General features: G+C 35.4%; 2 protein-coding genes across 4 annotated transcripts; one reads left to right on the forward strand and one right to left on the reverse strand.

Moving 5' to 3' along the window:
• Positions 1–469: 469 nt before the first annotated feature.
• On the reverse strand, positions 470–2,049 carry LOC115448146 (peptide deformylase, mitochondrial). Its single transcript, XM_030175475.2, has 3 exons — positions 1,610–2,049; positions 1,156–1,276; positions 470–678 (listed from the first exon to the last, which is right to left on the reverse strand). The coding sequence occupies exons 1-3, from the start codon at positions 1,943–1,945 to the stop codon at positions 488–490; spliced, it is 648 nt and encodes a 215-aa protein (XP_030031335.2). The 5' UTR covers positions 1,946–2,049; the 3' UTR covers positions 470–487.
• Positions 2,050–4,505: 2,456 nt separating this feature from the next.
• On the forward strand, positions 4,506–16,111 carry LOC115448134 (3-hydroxyisobutyryl-CoA hydrolase, mitochondrial). Of its 3 annotated transcripts, none has more exons than XM_030175450.2 (5): positions 4,506–4,917; positions 8,536–9,070; positions 9,625–9,899; positions 11,055–11,196; positions 13,113–16,111. In XM_030175450.2, exons 1-5 carry the CDS (start codon positions 4,906–4,908, stop codon positions 13,256–13,258), a joined length of 1,110 nt encoding a protein of 369 aa, XP_030031310.2. In that variant the 5' UTR covers positions 4,506–4,905; the 3' UTR covers positions 13,259–16,111. The 3 variants fall into 3 exon arrangements, with proteins under 3 accessions (XP_030031310.2, XP_030031311.2, XP_037296512.1); XM_030175451.2 differs by having other exon boundaries at positions 4,707–4,724; positions 13,113–13,258; XM_037440615.1 differs by lacking the exon at positions 4,506–4,917 and adding an exon at positions 8,185–8,211 and having other exon boundaries at positions 13,113–13,258.
• The last annotated feature ends 3,409 nt before the right edge of the window (positions 16,112–19,520 follow it).

Below are 19,520 nucleotides of genomic sequence, written 5' to 3' on the forward strand. Positions count from 1 at the left end.
AAATGAAACCACATACTCTTTACCTGTACTAACATTGTACCCAAAATCATCTAAGAAAAACGAATATTTTAGCCAAAAATCCTGCTTTTAGATTTCTGATTAATTTATGACTATTTTAATGCGAATATGGTGTGTTACGGGTGTATTTCTGACTGGAAGTGTTATATTGCGCCTCCAACGAATTCTTTAAGAGTAGTAGTGGAAAAAGGGCATATCAAATTAAAATCTCATTTTATTTATTTTCATTTTTCAACCATTTCGTGCTGTTAGAATTTGTTATTGCAATATTGCAGTATGAAGATAGCTATGTGGTTTGATTTTGTAACATAATGTCAAAATGATCCTGTATATTCCCCTAAGATACAAGAAAAAACTAGTAGTAGTAACCCATCCACCTATATTGGTCCTGCAAGGTGAATATACAACTGATGCCTCTAAAATGTTTTTGAGACAGAAAAATGACAAAAAATACAACAAAAAAAATTTATTAAGGTGAAAATGGTATAACAACTTTTCCTTTAGACAAGTTGACCTCCTCCCAACAAATGCATGTCAATGTTTTCTTATCCATAATGTCCACATAAAGCTTGCCATCTAGATGATCCATTTCATGCTGTGCTATCCTTGCTGTCCAGTCCTTGTATGTCCTTGATAGAGGCTCTCCATCTTGATCATATCCTGAAATTATGTAATAAGTACTTATGGAATGTCTAAATAGAAATTCCTTGCATTATTAGGTCCTATTTCACAAGTGTTGAGTAATCCCCACCTTGTCTGATAACAAACTACATATGCATTCCTTCACTGAGTAGTGAGACAGTGGAACAACCTCCCATGGGATGTGGTTGGAACAAACAATGTGGACACATTTAGGAATAAACTTGACAAATATTTTCCTGGGAAGTGAAACTGGATTCGAGAATTGCAGGATACAGGCATATCAGTTAAATAAACTGCCTGTCTTATAAGAAATGATACTAAAATTAAATACTACTTGTCACTTAAATGTGTACAAATTCACAAATAAATGGTAATAAATTGAGCCCTATCTACATATGCTGTTTAATATAACTCAAAATTAACTTGAAACTTGTGAAACAGACCCTGAGTCGCAGTTAACTTCAACTGATAATGATAAAAAAGAGGTTTGCATACCAGTAATTTGCACTTCTTTATACCTAGGAACTTCAGCCGTGTATCCCTGTACACTCTCACAACCTTCAGCTCGCACCACTTTCTGGTAGTTTAATACTTTCAGCGTTGGATTAACAAACACCTGGAACATTATACAGTGTTACACAAATTTCACTCAAAGGTCAAGAATTTAATTAGTTGAGAATATAAATATAAAAATGAATCTCTATTTTCCTTGGTCATGACTTAAGAACAACAACCATTACATTCATCTTATACATTGTAGACTTTTAACGAAAAAATCAAGAAATTTTTTTTTTTTTTTTAGAAACTGTCTTAGCATGTTCCATGAATGTGAATTTAGCTGATTTTTTTGATAAATATGTATAATTCTTTTATATTCAACTCCCACTAAAGCATTGGCTGTCGAGGCGCTGGTGATATATAAAATTGTTTTGATACTGTACTTACTCACAGTGAACGGGACTGTAATTAAGCCCATCATTTGGGCATTAACTTTGGGCACCCGTGAGAGTTGCTTCGCTGTGTGTTGCATCACAAATATCCTCATGTTTATGCCAATTTGTGGTGCAGACATCCCAAACGCCTCGTATTTGTTAACCACGAATGTTAGTTTCTGTATCACCGTTTGCACTTCTTTTGTTTTGATTTTATCCACGGGCACTGGTTCGCAAACTTTACGTAATGTAGGATCGCCAATTTGTATTACGTGCTGATAAGGCGGGGTTGATTTACCGCGTGCCGGTGACAACCTAGCGTACCAATTCAAAAATTTTCTTGTAACACCCATATTCGAGGAACTTTCTCTTAAAAATGTGTTTTTTATATATAGATTTATAGTTTTGTGGCCGATGTGACAATGTGATTACGGTGATTACCTATTTGTAAATTTGCAGGTGTTTTCAACTGCGAGAACTAATCACTAACTAGACGTGAATTTAAATTCTTTACTTGCCAATACTTGTTTAGTTACCCAGATTAAAGCCGAAACAAAATGTATGAAAATGGACCTTGAGCTACCACCTGTGTTTCTCACAGTTGCGTAGATTTATTATAATAAAATTTTGTTTATCAACATGATTTCAGGGAATTCTGTGTTTTAAGAATGTTGATTCCGAACGAAATGGATGAAATGTCACGACGAAACGTGTCACTTGAATAAAGTCAGTGAAGATTGAAGGGTTTTAAGTGAGTTGCCACATGATTTCACATCTGTTATTAATGGTAGAATATTATGGTTCTTATGCAACTTCACAAGCATATTACTTTAGGTCTAAACTCTACAGTATAAATTGAGTTTATTATTATGTTAATGCAAGAATTTTGATAATAAAAACGTATATTTATATATTCGTAAGATAAAAACAAAATCATTAGCATTAAATCTTTTATATTACATAATATATTATGTCATATTTTAGAAAATATTGTGAGGGATATAATAATATTTTTTGAATTTTGTGTGTTTGCCTGTATGTTGGTGAATGTATTTTTATGCTTACTGGTATCAGAACCACTGCTGTTAATGGTCCCGTCAGCCTCCTTCAGGGTTTTTTTTGGAGTTGTAAGCGGCGATAGCGTAGTTGGGTGTGGAACGGACTGCCGAGACGAATGTCCGCAGGTTCAAATCCCAAAGTCACACACCTCTGACTTTTCTAAAAAATCATGTGTGTATTCTTTGTGAATTTATCGTTCGCTTTAACGGTGAAGGAAAACATCGTGAGGAAACCTGTATATCTGAGAAGTTCTCTATAGGAATTTCAAAGGTGTGTGAAGTCTATCAATCTGCACTAGGCCAGCGTGGTGGACTAAGGCCTAATCCCTCTCAGTAGTAGAGGAAGCTCGTGCTCAGCAGAGGTCAAGTATATAATACAGGGCTGATATTATTATTATTTATTATTATATTAAACGCCCACTGATATTATGGTAAATGCACAATTTTAAATGCTGCTGCATAAGTCTGTCCAATAATTGTTACTATAGAAGCGGCGACACAGAACATTGCGTAGTCGTTTCATAAGATACTAATGGCCCAACCGTGGTGTATGCTGGCAGCGGAATAGCCCCCCCCCCCCCTGCCTCATCTTACCGATGTATCGTAAGAGGCCGCTGAGGTACTAGGCAGCACTGCAACTTAACCCGTGTGATAAGTGCTTAGAGAAGAAAAACTTGACACAAATCTGGAATGGTATCGCCGTAATTTTCTATTATCTTCCTTCTTATCTTATCTTACTAATATAAAAGGGCATGAGTTTATTTGTATCTTTGGATGGTTGTTAGACATAGTACCTATCCGGTGAAACTGCTGAACGCATTTTGAAGGAATTTGGCAGATGAAATCACCATGTCCTAGATTAGTAATTTACCCCCATAGGGAATATTTAAACTTTTTAATCACATTTTTTAAAAGTTATTATTGGTGCTGTACAAATGGCACTATGGACCTTCACAGTGATTTGTTTTCTAACTTTTTATCTTGGAAGATTACACTAAGTATGTTAATTTTATACCAGGAAAGATCATTCACGCGTGCGAAGTCGCGAATGGCACCCATTTATTCATAATCGTACAGTAATCGATTATCGAATACAGGATTGGTCCAGTAGTTTTTAGAAAATTGTCTTATCTATTATGGTAGTTCATCCAATAAATTACGGCAATACCGAGCTTCGGCGACTATAAAAGAGAGCTCCCGCAGCTAGGAACTCAGAGCTTTGAAACGGGTGGTCAAGCTCTGAACCACCCGTTTCAAAGTCCTTCCCAATACAAATTGAAAACAGGTACATTAGTACCTACATATACATATTATGTATATCTGTACATATTATGTATAGGTAGTAATTGTACCTATATACATGTATGGTCACAGGCAGGCCTGTACATTTGCTTAGTAATAGGCAATTATTTTTTGATTTTATGCACAAAAAAATTTAATAATTAAGTACCTATGCCCATATTTTACACGTTATTGATTTTTCTTAATACAATTGAGAACAAGTGTATTAGTTCCTACATACAAATACTGTACACATTATGTAAAGGTAGTTAGTACACCTATATACAGTATATATGATTACAGACAGGCTAGGCGTGTACATTTTCAGAAAGCTGGGCAATTACTTTATTGATTTTATCCGTTAAAAATGAAATAGTTATTTCCATATTTTGCGGTATGATAGTACATTTTTTATTTTATAAACATGTTATTGATTTTTCTCAATACATTTGAGAAGTACATTATGTAGTGCTCATATAATATATTTAATATGTATACCTATACTATTATGTGGAGGTAGTAATTATACATATCACAGGCGGGTGTGTACTTTTGCTTAGCGATAGGCAATTTCTTTATTGATTTTATAAAGATGGAACACATTTATTTCCATATTTTGTGGCATAATGGTATATTTTTTAATTTTACACATGTTATTGATTTTTCAGATGTTAAAAATTATCTGTGGTTTGAATTATTTATTAATCCGTGACAAATATAATCTGTTTATTGTCATTACGGGAAAATAAAATTTATCGCATGTATCGCCTGACATCTGGACCGGTTTAAATTGGTAGATTTTTATTTATTTTACACATTTTCATATATATCTACGGCGGTGGCAGTCTTTGTTATAATTTTATCTTTATTGATTTGCACGTAAAAAGGGTGTATTGGTTATAATTGGATAAATTGCGGTGTGGGGAGCCTACTTTTGGTGATACGAAGTGATTTTTGCCGATAAGCCGCTGTCCATGAGGTTCAAAGTAAGTAATTATGCAATTATTTTTATCTATTACGAACGTAATAAACAGTGCACACGCCGGGCGGTTAGATAATTATTATTCAATGAATGGTTAAGGAGTATTTGTACGGATATCTTTACATATTTACGCTGACAATGGGAAGTTAAAATTTTTATTCATGTGACTTTTGAATCGAAAACATTTACTTATTTCAATAATTATCAGAAATCATTAAATATAGATAAAGATCTTAATGAACACTTAAAAATCGCAAATCGTTACCAAGATATAAATGATATATTTCGTTCTATAAGTTCCTTTTAAAATGTCGTTTCCTAATATCAATCATAGATCTATAATATTTTATCGTATTATGATTTCTCTTCAAATATTTCTAAAAAAATACTTGTTCCATTATTAATTATTAAGCAAAAACGAATGCCAAAGGGAGGTGGCGATTATTGATTTTTTCAGCCATTTCATTCATCAAGTTTCATGCATGTTCATGGTCGTAGATTTTCTTTCATTGCGTCGAAAGCATGGGTGACACGGGTGACACCTCAGTTGTACATTATAAGGGTGTCACCCTTTGTTAATTGTAAATTGTGAAATGAATCTAATTAGGGAATAAGATTTTTTATGGATCTATTGTTATGCAAAATAAAAATCTGTTGTAAAATATGCTCGGTTTTATAGGGTTACTACCCATTTACAGTTAAGTAATTTTAAGACATAGCTATATATAGTAATATAGCTAGGGTTGAGCCGTTCCGCTAGTTATGCCAAGACATATGACATAAATTATAAAGCTAATATCAGTGCAGAGTCAGTAACAATATTATATTTTTATATTATCATTTTCACATTAGGTTGATAAATTAAACCATATATACTTCTTCGTATCTGGTAACATTGTGCCAAAAATCTTCTATCAATAATAAATATTCTCACCAAAAATTACAGGTTCATTTTTCTGTATTTTTTATCTTTATGTAGTTCAATGTGAATGTGGCATGTGAGTGAGTTTATTTTTGATGGAAAGTGTGATGTTCCCGTCCCAACAAATTCTCTTAAAGTAGTAGTAACTAGTAGTGGCCTTAGGACTGATAAAATTAAAATTACTTTTTATTAATATTTATTCTCTACGATATTCTAAACTGTTATTTTCAAGAATATAAATATATGGTTCAATTTAGTAACAATATCATAATGACCCTGTAAATCCCTGTGTATGTAGTGTATATAAAATCATTAAACCTGTCAGTAGACTATGAAATATGTGATTACAAAAAAAATCATTGATGACGAAGGCCTTGGTAAAGGTTACAGGTGTTCACCTAGTCCAGGACGATTTTAACAGGTTGGGAAATATTCTGGGTAGGCCTACTTTAGCATTGGATTTCCAATGGCTCATGAACATGATTGCTTTGTTAGTAGCATTTGCAAACAAGGCAAGCACTGACAAATATTTTTAAGACATTGAATTCACAAGCCTTTCAAAAAAGTGTTTTGAAATCTCGTCAGCCAATCATATAATTGTAATAACAATAAGCTATTATATCATTGCAACAAAAAAATAAGATTACATGTTTGACTTGTACATAGTGTCGCCATTGCCATTTTTTTTGTTTCTCTAGATTAAATATAAAATAAAAGAAACAGGATCACAAGAAGACAGATTAGACAATGGTTTAATATAGCTTTTATATTTTTGCAACGCGCAATATAGCTTTTTTATTTTTTTAAGCGGCGATAACCTAGTTGGGTGTGGAATGGACTGCCAAGACGAACGTCCGCAGATTCAAATCCCAAGGGCACACACCTCTGACTTTTCTAAAATCATGTGTGTATTCTTTGTGAATTTATTGTTTGCTTTAACGGTGAAGGAAAACATCGTGAGGAAACCTGCACATCTGAGAAGTTCTCTATAGGGATTTTGAAGGTGTGTGAAGTCTACCAATCCGCACTAAGCCAGCATGGTGGACTAAGGCCTAATCCCTCTCAGTAGTAGAGGAGGCCCGTGCTCAGCAGTGGGCAAGTATATAATACAGGGCTGATATTATTATTTTATTATTATATTTTTGCAACAATTATGACATTGTATTAAGGGCTGACTTTTTATATGTCTGATAAAAGTTATCAATCAAATAAATTATAACCTAAATGAATATGAGAGTTAGATAATTGAACAGCTTCATTCATACTACTATTACTTAACAATACTGTGAATAACACCTATCTGATGATTGAAAAATCATCTGTAAATACAATAAATTTAATTGATATGTTGGGAGATATGTATGTATAATGAGAAAATAGGTGGTAGAAACACTGACAATAACTATAAATTAAAAAATGTGACTCCATAGTAAGAACTGGCTCTAATATTTGAATATTGAATAATTTAATTATCACTTTATATTGGCCTGTTGTTTTCTACAGACATTGTTATAGTTCAAGGTCTATTGCTATCTAATGTTGATAATGAATACTAAACATGTCTGAAATTGACAGTTATATTTCTAGCTTAAATGTAGGTTACAATTAAATATTCTGCATTTTAAGGGGTTTATTAGATTTCCAGATCATACATCTGGCTTAGAATTACATCATGGAGTAAATTTTGCAAATCATGAATTTACTGTACCATATACAAGGAATGCAAAAAAAATATAACTACTAGAAACAAGAAGAACGAAAGAAGTTTATTGTCAGAGCAAACATAAAAAATTTAAAACACAAAATCCTATATAATATAAGCAATTATTGCACTAACAATGGGTCTCCCATTCAGCTATATACTGCAATACTATGTATGTAATACTGCAGTGCTGGTTTTCAATGAGTAACTCATGTGACGTACAGACATCTAATTGGTACACAGTAAAACATAATAATAAATACAGTAAAAGCAGTGAAAACATGTCCGAGAACTTCATATGGATGCCATACCAGAATATAACTTATATTACACCTTAATTATTTTATTCAGATCTGAATAACATTTAATAATATTTGTAAAGAGTGCATTTTTTACCTTTTAATTATTTGTTCTCTGACTATGATACAGGTTGCCTACTGTGCACCACATATTATGTATTACCATAACAGTTCAGTGACAATGTTTGTATTATCGTTCAAACAGTAATGCTTATACTCGTGTCAGAGGATGTTCGGCTCACAAAACAATATCCATTATCTAGACACAGGCCTGGGAATGTTCATTGATAGAAATGTACACAGAATATGAGTCAGTTTGTGATGTGGTGAATGTTGTAAAGGGGTCACAGCTTCAAGAAAGACATGATAATTTTAGTATGTTAAAATTGTATAGTTTCATTTTTATTTTTTATTTTGTAACAATCAAGTAACCAGCAGTCAGTAACTCGCAGTTTATGTATCTATTGTTATATTTCACTGATCTATATTGGTACATCTCATGTTAAATATTGTTTAAAATAGCATACAAACTGTTCTCCCTGTGGCATATCCATCAACATTTAATGAAACTAATTAATCGCTGGGGGATTCATACTTACTTCTGAAGCTGAAAGGGAATATATCTTTGGAACAAGGAATGTTGAAACTGGACAATCTTAACCTAGCTAGTGTACGAAATAAACTTAAATATATTTTCAGATGTTGAAGCTAACTAGACTATCCGGAACCACGTCGTTCCTCAAACGCACAATGTCTACACAAGAATCCGACGTCCTCTTCGAGACCCTTAATAACGCTGGAGTAGTGACCCTCAACAGGCCGAAAGCCCTGAACTCGTTAAACACATCAATGGTCAGCAAAATGCTCCCACAACTACAAGAGTGGGAGAGGACGAAGACTCTAGTGATAGTCAAGGGAGCCGGAGAAAAAGCCTTCTGCGCGGGGGGTGACGTAAAACTAGCCATAGATAAAGTAGAGGGTCCTAGATTCTTCTTCACTGAATACAATGTCAATCATCTCATCGGAAATTATAAGATACCGTATGTGGCGTTGATCAATGGCATCACCATGGGCGGAGGTTTGGGGATATCCGTCCACGGCAGGTACAGAGTGGCCACAGAGAAGACGATGATAGCCATGCCGGAGACGAAGATCGGCCTGTTCCCTGACGTGGGCGGGTCGTACTTCCTGCCGCGGCTGCAGGTCAACTTGGGACTGTATCTGGGATTGACTGGTGAGTTTTGAGATAGGCACTGCTGAGCACGGGCCTCCTCTACTACTGAAAGGGATTAGGCCTTAGTCCACCACGCTGGCCTAGTGCGGATTGATAGACTTCACACACCTTCGAAATTCCTATAGAGAACTTCTCAGATGTGCAGGTTTCCTCACGATGTTTTCCTTCACCGTTAAAGCGAACGATAAATTCACAAAGAATACACACATGATTTTTTAGAAAAGCCAGAGGTGTGTGCCCTTGGGATTTGAACCTGCGGACATTCGTCTCGGCAGTCCGTTCTACACCCAACTAGGCTATCGCCGCTATTCTATCGCCGCAATTACAAATACTATTACCAATCTTACGATATCGTAAAAATAGTGAACTTTGCTGTTCAATTTCATTTAACTTGTCTCATTTCTCGGAAGTTCTGCGGATCTTCTGACTCTAGGCCAGAATTTGGCGACTCTTCCTGACCCTAAAAAGTAGCCAATTAAAAAAACATTTTTTTATCCCAACACAATCCCGCTTGACTGAATCCTGAAGTCTAAGAAACACTTATCACTTCCCAGGTGACAGATTGAAAGGCAAGGACGTGGTAAAAGCCGGCATAGCGACCCATTTCGTGCCGAGCAAGCGTCTCTACGAATTAGAAATGCTGCTGTCTCGCTGCACCAGCGACATGGAAGTCAACTCTCTCCTCGCCAAGTTCAACGAGCCGCCGGAGGAGTTCTCCCTCGCGCCGCACATCAAACACATCAACTACTGCTTCGCCGCGTCCACAGTCGAGGAGATCATCGAGAGGCTCGAGAAGGTCGGCAACGACTGGTCCGTCAAGACTTTGGAGGTGGGTACTTTGATTTTCAGAGAAATTAACTTATGCAAATTTCCATGCTTCGGTGGCATAGTTGAATTACTTGCGCGGAATTGGCTTTGAAGTCCCAGGTCCGAATCCCGGGTCGTGCAAAGTGTTATTAGGCTTTTTTGTCAGCCCAGAGTCTGGAATGTGTGCCTTAATTAGCAGGCTTGCTCTCCATCACATCATGTGACGAAACACATTTCGCAAAATGAGGGTGCTCTGGCTGTACCTGTCTGCCTACCCATTTGGGGATAAAGCGTGATGCCTGCGTGCGAGTTCCCCTTGTCCTTTAATTTTCAGTCAATATTTGTTATTAGGTATTATTTATCGTCATTTCTATAGTGCTGACGCGTATTATCAAATCTAATAATTGAACGGCTTTAGCTCTTTCGCTACTGAACCTGATCAAAGTTTGATGTGATAAAATAGTGTCTACTTTTATCAATCTAATCTTTAATTTTGAAATGGACTTTGAAACCGTTGTCGTTATGTTACCAATGTCTATTGTATTTCGGTTTCGAGGCCATTGCAGCGTACAGTATAGTATTTAATGTTTCAGGATATTGTTAAATGTCATGCAGTGATGAGTAATTCAAAGTTTTTGATGGCGTTATTATGGTTTATTTACGGGCACATTTATGTGCACTGCATTTAATTATCTTAATAATAGAATCAAATCGTAATAACTAATAACTTATCCTGATAATTTGATAGAGGTATTTAATGTGACACCATTCCATTGAAATTTTATTTAGAGTAGAATTTTTAAATCTTGTTGCTTACAAAAATGTGTCGTTTCACTTTAATATGGCTGCATTTTTACAGAAATTTTAATATAATGCTAAGTTTAGACTACTACAAGTTCTTGCAGCAATATATTGGGCAAGAACTTCCAAGATGCGTTTACACCAGCGGCAATATTTCTATAGTCCTAAACACATGCAACTTGTTGTCTGCAAGCTTCAAAATTAACATATCAGCTTCCCAATTGTTTACACGGCAAAAATTTCATGCAGAAGTCAACTTCGGCAAGTTTTTTTTGTTAGCCAAACCTCGCTTTAGAAGAATGTCTTGTTAACATCATTAAATTATATTAAAGAGTTATTTTCTGTTATTCAAACATCTATCTCTGTGTCTCCGCAGACGCTACACCAGATGTGCCCGGGGTCGCTGAAGATCACGCTGCGAGCGTTACAGCGCGGCTCGCAGCTGGAGCTGGGCCAGTGCCTCAGGATGGAGTACCGGCTCGCGTGCCGCGCCACCGAGAACCACGACTTCCCTGAAGGTATGCAGTGTTGGGCAAACTAGTATAACTCATGATAGACTAATAAGTAGATTGCAGGCACCGTTAGCTTACTAAGAAGCGTTTTGCCGTCTTACGTCATGTGGATGTTTAACATTAGAGGAAGCAAGACAAACCATTGTATAACTGAGACAGATATATACAATGTTTACTAAGAAGATCCTAAATATTATGACGGTTAATGAGAGTTGTGGAGGTCCCTTAAAGATGCCAAAATGATACCAGATTGCTTCAATGGATCTCAATGACTAGCCCCAGAACTGTAAATGTAGAAACTGGTCATTATGGCATGTTTTTCATAATAAGTTTGATCCAATTTCGTATTTTGTGCCTAAATCCTCATTTAGATGGAGCAATCTTGCCTCCCACGTGCGATTCTTGAAAGAACATAGGTAATCCCATGGAACATATGCAGTGGCACGGCTTTACAGGCTATATTCGCTTAGCCTAAACAATAATCGTATACTAATCCGACAGGTATTCAAAAAAGTTGCCTATGTCTAAATAGTAAAAAATATAGTAATATCAGCCCTGTATTATATATTGTCCCACTGCTGGGCACGGGTCTCCTCCACTATTTAGAAGGTTTAGGCCTCTGTCCACCACGCTGGTCTAGTGCGGGTTGGAAGACTTCACATACCTACGAAATTATTATGCAGGTTTCCTCCCGATATTTTCCTTCATCGTTAAAGCAAGCAATAATTCACAAAGAAACACATGAATTTAGAAAATTCAAAGATGTGTGCCCTTGGGTTTTAAACGTGCGGATATTTGTCTCGGCAGTCCGTTCCGTCCCCAACTAGCCTATCGCCGTTTTTTTCAGAACAATACGATGCAGTAACCTCCTCACGATTATTGCTAGCAATAATTGCTCGGTCTGAATGAGACTTTGGATATTTTTTGAGTGCTGAATTACCAATCTATTACATATCATGACTTTTTAATGGATCTTAGGTTTTAGAGTAATTTAATATGGATATAGTGCTTTTAGTTATTTAATATTCTCACATACAGATAGTAACAATTATATATTTGTTAGTGAAAGTGTATCGCCAATGTAATCAATTTTGATGGATATTGATTATATTACTAATGCCGATATAAATATTCTCTTATCATACTTATACGGATTTAATACACACAATATGGATTGTCTGCTTGATGAGTCGGACCTGGAGCGAGAATTCATGTTTAAACGTAGGGACAATGTTAGGAAATAAACTTTTTGTACTAATTTTGTAGAACAGAGGTTTTTGTTTCAACAAGTATATTGCGTATATTGTTTCGATTCTGCATATTCTTGAGATATAGGAAGCTGCATGAGGTGTAAGCTGCTGTTATTTTTTAAGAACGAATATGGAGCCGAATTCAAAAAAAGGAGGAGGTTCTCAATTCGGCTGTATTTCTTTTTTTTTATGTTTATTACGTCAGAAATTTTGACTGGGCGAACCGATTTTGATGATTCTTTTTTTATTCGAAAGCTGGTGCTTCTCATGTGGTCTCATATAAATTTCATTGTTATTGGACCCTTCACTTCATGATATTTCAAAAAACTTTTAAAATGATGTCGTCAACGTATCCTGATTTTTACTAACACAAAAAAGCAGAAAATAATTAAGTGTCCAAATACGTGATCAGAATTCAGTCAAGAAATAAAAATCATTTTTTTTTTTACCACAATAACTAGCTTATTAGATAAGTTTAAATATAATTTAAGTTATAAATAGTATAGGGTTGATTTTTCATTCGTCAGGTAATGTTATTGATAAAATAAAATAGAATATAAACAAATTATAAATTATAGTTTTATGAATGAAATAATCAATTGTTCCACGCCTTATTGGACTGATTATTTTATTTGACGATTTTCAATTATTTTTTATTTTTATATTTTCAAGGTGTCCGAGCCCTCCTGATCGACAAAGACAACAGTCCCAAATGGAATCCCAAGACCCTGGCAGAGGTCACGGACGACTATGTGGAGAGCTACTTCAAGAAGCTCCCCGAGGACCGGGAACTGAAATTCGTAGAGTCCAAACTGTAGAGGTCAATTACCAGGGTAGAAGTACTTGTGTTCCCTTATTAGTAAGTGCTATGTCGGTAATGTTTGGGGAGGTTTTGTGTCCAATATGTATGTGGGCTACAAGAGATAGGAAATCGATTTTATTATTATATTAGTATATCCAGGTAAAAAAAAATGGTGCATTTTAACTAAGGATTAACGGTGATTTTGTAATTTCTTAGGTTATTTATGTGTCACTCGTTCTCAAGAATGTGATCTTACTTTATGGACACAATGATACCAGGTGCCTTATTCTCTATCCCGCACGTTATTTTGACAGTGCGTAACAAGCACGTAACACAACGCGTCATGTTTAGGACTATAGAAATTTGGCTTACAGAATATCATTCCACGCACATTTCTCGAAGATAACATGACACGGCCGCGTTACGCGTTTACACTATCATACAGAATAAGGGCCCAGTGTCGAAGGGTCCATATAACGTAATGTCGGCTTTCTTTTATGTAGAATCTAATTATTAGAACGATTTGCACACCGCATCCATGCATATTACCTAAATGTTGTATCGGGTTTCCTTTTGGAACATTTCACCTTTCGCCACTGTTATGATACATACATTTACTTATTGATTGTTATTATAGCAACCGGGCTTCTGTGTAGAATCCAATGGTTATAAGTGGAGTGCAAGAGACAGGAACCATGCGCTCATTACAATGAGGTCCCCAAATATTACTGACTAATAGTATTGTAATATTAATTAGTTTAAGTGAATTTAGGCTGCTGTTTGCGTGAACTGACTAATACGTCCTTGTTCAATTGTTGACGGTGAAGTGATAACATTATCATATTTTAGTAATAGAATTTGTTAGGCAAAGTTAGTACTGGTGATTGCTATTGCCTTATCTGGGGATGGTAGAACATTTGTATGGGTATAAATGTTCATTACTGGCAATGGCATACATCACGCCTCTTAACTTTTTCAAGGGTAGGCAGAGGTGTAAGCACTCCCCAATTAAGTCAGCTATGTTACACCTGGTGTTATATGGACGATGAAAAATTAAGGAGTAAGTGCCATATTCCTAAGCTTGTGTCCAGCTCATGCGGACTTGATATGGACAAAACCCTTTACCGGCAGCACTGACGGCATTATAAAATAGTGTCATACTAAGTCAAATAATACTTGTCCGTTTTCACTTACATTTGCTTGATTATTCGAAACATATTTGAAATTATTTTTAAATTTAGCATATTTGGTCGTCTTTTGTATTATCTCTACATCACTTTGGGTAGATTTGTAGACGCCTCCGAAAAAAACTTTACCATGCAACGTCAAACAGAAAACGCTTTTTGGGGAAATGTCCATATAGCTAGTTTGTTTTGATTAAATAAAAGACTTGCAGGCTTCCGCAAACAATATCGCGCGTAAACAGAACTGCAAGTTTCAAGCTTGCAGAACTTGCGGCAAGTTACATATGCAACTGATATATTACCACTAGTGTTCGCATCTGAGAGTTGCTCAATATATTGTTGCAAGAACTTGCTAGTCTAAACTCAACATTACAAACTGCAAATGTTAGTGAAACTGGACATAAGGGCATTATATTACGTATTTATATTTTCATTTAAATAAGTTTCTTATGTATATGTTAGGAATGGTATATTGGTGCTTAATACGTTTACAAATTTACTTAAAAATGTTACTATTACAGTGCCTGTTAAAACGTTTAAGTCTTTACGATCGTAAGCTAACAATGATGCTATTTTCATTCTAAGCATCGCTAAATACATATTTTTCGTAAGCTGCAAATATAGTACTTTTTAAGACAAACAAAAATCTTATAAAACTATATTGTACTTATCAATATTATATTACATTATCCTTATTACAAATAAAAAGTGTAAAAAAAGATTAGTCCATTCCGTATTTAAAAATGTTTATTTGTAACGCCATTTTAAAATTATTAAATTTGAAATTGGTACTTACGTACAATGTTATAGGATTATAATTAGCAAAACGAATTTAACTATAGGCGCGTTCGTATAACTAACTGTCCGTTCCAATGAACGCTTTCTTCGATCAATCGTAAAAATTGACCAATCATGATACAGTTTTTAATCATTACAAATGACTTATTTGGATTCGTTTATTATGGGGATCAGATCGAAGATTAAAATTGGGATCGTTTATTGAAATTGGTCCTTAATGATCATATATGTCTCGCCTGATGGTAAAATCCACGTTCGATCAGAAACAGTGACACTAGAGGCTTCTATTAAAGAAGTTACTAGTCGCTTGATATAGTTCAAGTCCTTGATAGTGTCATTTGAATTGCTAAGAGTTATTAATACGTGCCTTATTCTATTATGTTAGGATTAGTTAGCGAACCGATATATTGTAGCGCGATATTTTTTAATATAATCTCCAGTCTCAAGTAGAACAGTGTAAATTTCCGCCATCTTGTTTTGTAGCAAAAGCTTTTTGCTACAATTATTGTTGAATAGATAGCTCACCTGATCAATGTATATTCAAAACGATGCGCGGGTTTTCAATCGCAGTTATGCTTATAATTACTGAGCCATTTTTAATAAAATTATTTTCATGGAAAAAATAGTTATAACTCTAAATATTGCGATTTGAAAATGAAAGCGGCTCTTAACGCCATGACAGACCGCTATTAATATTTATTTTTAAGATTACTTTTTTATAGTTTTTTTTACCATCATGTCGGAAATATAATCAATGGAAGTTTTTAAAGAGGAGACAATAAGTATGCATTTATTTTAAATTTTACACATGTATAGAGTGGTATATTTTGTATCTATATAAACGTGTATTGTTGAGACGTCAAGTTAATAAAATATACTTGAGTTAATATGTTTTTTATTGCCTTACATACACGACAACCCATGTAGAGTCGATAAGCACTTGCATAGCCTGCCGACTTTTTATACGTTCATTTAAAGTGGCTCCACTGCACCTGATAGTAAGTGGAGTGGGTCCAATAATGTCGACTGACGAGAGATGATGACCCCTCGGCAGTCGACACAATTATGCCGGAACTACAATTACTACACAGAAACTACAATACTATAAATGTTGGAACCGGATATACGCAAGCTGATCTCGGACCGTGGTACACTTACGTTGGTCATTATGGTGGGTTTTAACACATTGTGCACAAGAGTCGTACTGTTCATGGGCGATACTGTTATGGGCCTCTAGCTAGCGAGTTAACACTGTGAGGGGCGCAAGGTTATTGTCAATAAGTTCAACCGGACTTTGGACTTCATTTCTATATGGGGTTTCAGGAACCTAGTTGATTTTACTGCCATGAAAATCAGGTGTATGCATTTGTATGCAAAAGATCCCCATTTTCTCCAATCACCAATCTTCACGGTGTTCCCCACTCATTGTGGAATGCCTTGAGCAACCTTAGTGTAGATATCTCCGATGATTTGAATCCATGGAAGCACATCGAAGGCGTAATGGCTGCCACATCGCGCAGTTTTGGAATCCTGAACGAGGTGTGTCGGTTTTTCAGGCCCCATTAACTCTACCGCTTGTACTAAACGCAGGCACGGTTGCTTATGGAATATTGTTCGTACCTCTGGGACGGTTCAGCTCAAGAAATCAAGAAATATTTAAGTATAAAAAAAAGAATATTATAATTCTTTAAAGTTACAAACATACTCAGCTCGTCGTCATAGTCCTTATAGCAACAATTAGTTCATCTGTTATGGTTTTCCAACTCAATGATATTGTATTTTATACAGCTATTGAACTCAAAATTTTCCTTGCCCTTGATGATAACATTTTAAAATTAAAGACTGGATGCTTCGAAGCAATTCTACGTGCAAAATCCGCCATTACTGTGTGCATAAGGATACTTTAGTTAAAATAATACTAAATTAAATACTTAATTCTTTATTATTTATTTAATTGCATAGTGAAATAACTTTAAAGAAGAAAAAAAAAACGTTTATTTGAGATTAAGTAGTAAACAGAAACGAATACAAATAGTTATAGATTAGTGGTAAATTATAGTGGAATACCGAAAACACTTAACAATATCTAGTTTTGTTTAAATTGTTTATATTTACTGCATTAAGTTTAAATGTTAAATAAAGTGACACGAATCATTATACACAAAAGAGAATTAAGTCATAAAATTGATTATGAAAACATTTTTTTTATTAAACGTGCGATTTGATTGACCACGAGAGTCGACGAAGTGTTTAAAGGTATAATTGTTATTAAAAGTCATAAAAACAAAAACAACAAATTTTTCTACCTATATTTGTGCCTGCGTTTTCAATATAAAAGCGAAAGCACTGAATACGATGATTTCACAATCTGAAAAAAAAATAGCTATATTATCTTTTTAAATATAATATGTATGTATTTTTTGTTGATTATCTAGGTTCGGGATTCGAATTAGCGGCCTCTCGATTCACAGCTCAGTTATTAGTTATTACCCCTTGCGTTCGGGCTTCGTGAGATTCTGTCTACCTACGTATACATACGAAAATTACTTGTATTTTACTCTATGACTATGTTTTAATGGTGTGCTATTATATGTATGTAATAAATATGTTCTAATTTATTTTATTATACTTACTGATAAATAAGATTGATAAGACAAATCCACTATACCCAGGCCTTTCAATATAACGGGCTTCTGAAAAAATATATAAAAATGATTAGCTTGTTTTATTAGATTAATGTGTATGTATTTTTTTCCTTTTTTGCTGGTGGTAGGTTATATTTTATATCCGCCCAGATAGCGACGTACACAAGGTGTTAAAACCCGCCATAGTGGCCCACGTAAGTGTGTCGCGGTCCGGGATCAAGCAGTCTATATCCGGTTCTTACAGGCCGGCATAATTGTGTAGACTGCCGAGGGGTAACCATCTCTTCATTCGAGAGATCCCACTCCACTTACCGTCAGGGTCAATTAGTCGTGCACGTAGACGTATAAGCAGATCCTAAATACCTGAGTACTCGACTTCTTTATTACCTGTGCATTAAACATCGTTATCACAACCAGTTTTCTGATCGTTATAGACGAGCGTCCGTGACAATTGTGCCAGCCCGAGAGATACATCGCTGAAGACAACCTGGAGGCCTGGAATCACAGATAAATATGCTAGCTATGTAAAGAAAGCTAGCTTTTGCACATATAAAGTCTATGCTTGGAATATAAATGCCATTGGATCTTTTTCTGGAATGAAAAACAAGTCTATCTAATGGATGACTAGGTGTATATTTGAGCGCGTTTCATCGAAATACATTCGGCGATCTAGGTGTTTATAGTTTACAGACTTCCTCACCTAGTTTCGTATTTCAAACAATACTTTATAACTCAAGGTGTTGCATGGTGTTTCTACTGTTTATTGGTACCCGTATCGCTTACCAGCAGGCGAATGGCAAGCTCGTCTAGTCATTCGAAGCAATTAAAAAAAAACGTCCTCTGCTCCTATCACATTATGGGACCTCTGAACCTCTGCTTACCACTTCATGGACAAAGAGCATGAGTAGGTGAGTAGTATTGAAATTAAACTAATTTTCGGATTCTATCGCGGGTTTTTGTATTTTTTTTCCAGTTCTACATTTAATTAAATCGGAACCCAAAAGACCGGCTGTTAGACTGCAAGACACTGTGAGTTCATTCTGCGTAGATCGGACCACCAACAGCTAATAATTTTTAAAAGTTGTATAACTATAAAATGTATGTAGATATTGTAACTTTGACTTTAAGGATGAACAACACCTCACTCCCCCCCGTGACCATGAAGGCTGCAAAGTCTTCGAAACTTCGGGAGAAAAATAAAATACAAAAACCCGCGATAGAATCCGAAAATTAGTTAAATTTCAATGTATAACATTCGCGTAAACATAAGAAATCATTAGGTGAGTAGTATTTAGATATTGTAGGACATTAGTACAAGATGGAAACCCGACTCACTTCTACGGTAACATCGCCAGCGTTCCACATGAAGTACCCGGTGCTGATTAACACTGCAGACGCCGAGGACGCCGTCGCGAACGCGGTTACCAAGGTTCTTTCCGAATTCTGGAAAAAAAGGTTGCCTGTCATACTTAGATAACGTAATAAACTTATACGAGGATATTAATCTTGAAAAAAATCGATATTCTCTTATCGTGGATTAAGTCTCTCCAACTTGTCTATGTGGCCAATGTGATTTTATCGACAGTATCTGCTTGTTTCACTGCTGAACGTAGGCCTAACATCCTAGCGAGCGCTTACAACTTCGAAATTG

This window comes from Manduca sexta, chromosome 20, assembly GCF_014839805.1.
Source record: "Manduca sexta isolate Smith_Timp_Sample1 chromosome 20, JHU_Msex_v1.0, whole genome shotgun sequence".
NCBI lineage: Eukaryota > Metazoa > Arthropoda > Insecta > Lepidoptera > Sphingidae > Manduca > Manduca sexta.

Excerpts from the sequence above, each read along its gene's own strand:
- LOC115448146 (XM_030175475.2), bottom strand. The coding sequence starts at position 1,945 with ATGGGTGTTACAAGAAAATTTTTGAATTGGTACGCTAGGTTGTCACCG. Across the intron at positions 1,277-1,609 it reads TAATTACAGTCCCGTTCACT|GTGTTTGTTAATCCAACGCT; the intron begins GTGAGTAAGTAC and ends ATAATGTTCCAG. Across the intron at positions 679-1,155 it reads TAAAGAAGTGCAAATTACTG|GATATGATCAAGATGGAGAG; the intron begins GTATGCAAACCT and ends ACATAATTTCAG.
- LOC115448134 (XM_030175450.2), top strand. Across the intron at positions 9,071-9,624 it reads ACTGTATCTGGGATTGACTG|GTGACAGATTGAAAGGCAAG; the intron begins GTGAGTTTTGAG and ends ATCACTTCCCAG. Across the intron at positions 11,197-13,112 it reads GAACCACGACTTCCCTGAAG|GTGTCCGAGCCCTCCTGATC; the intron begins GTATGCAGTGTT and ends TATATTTTCAAG.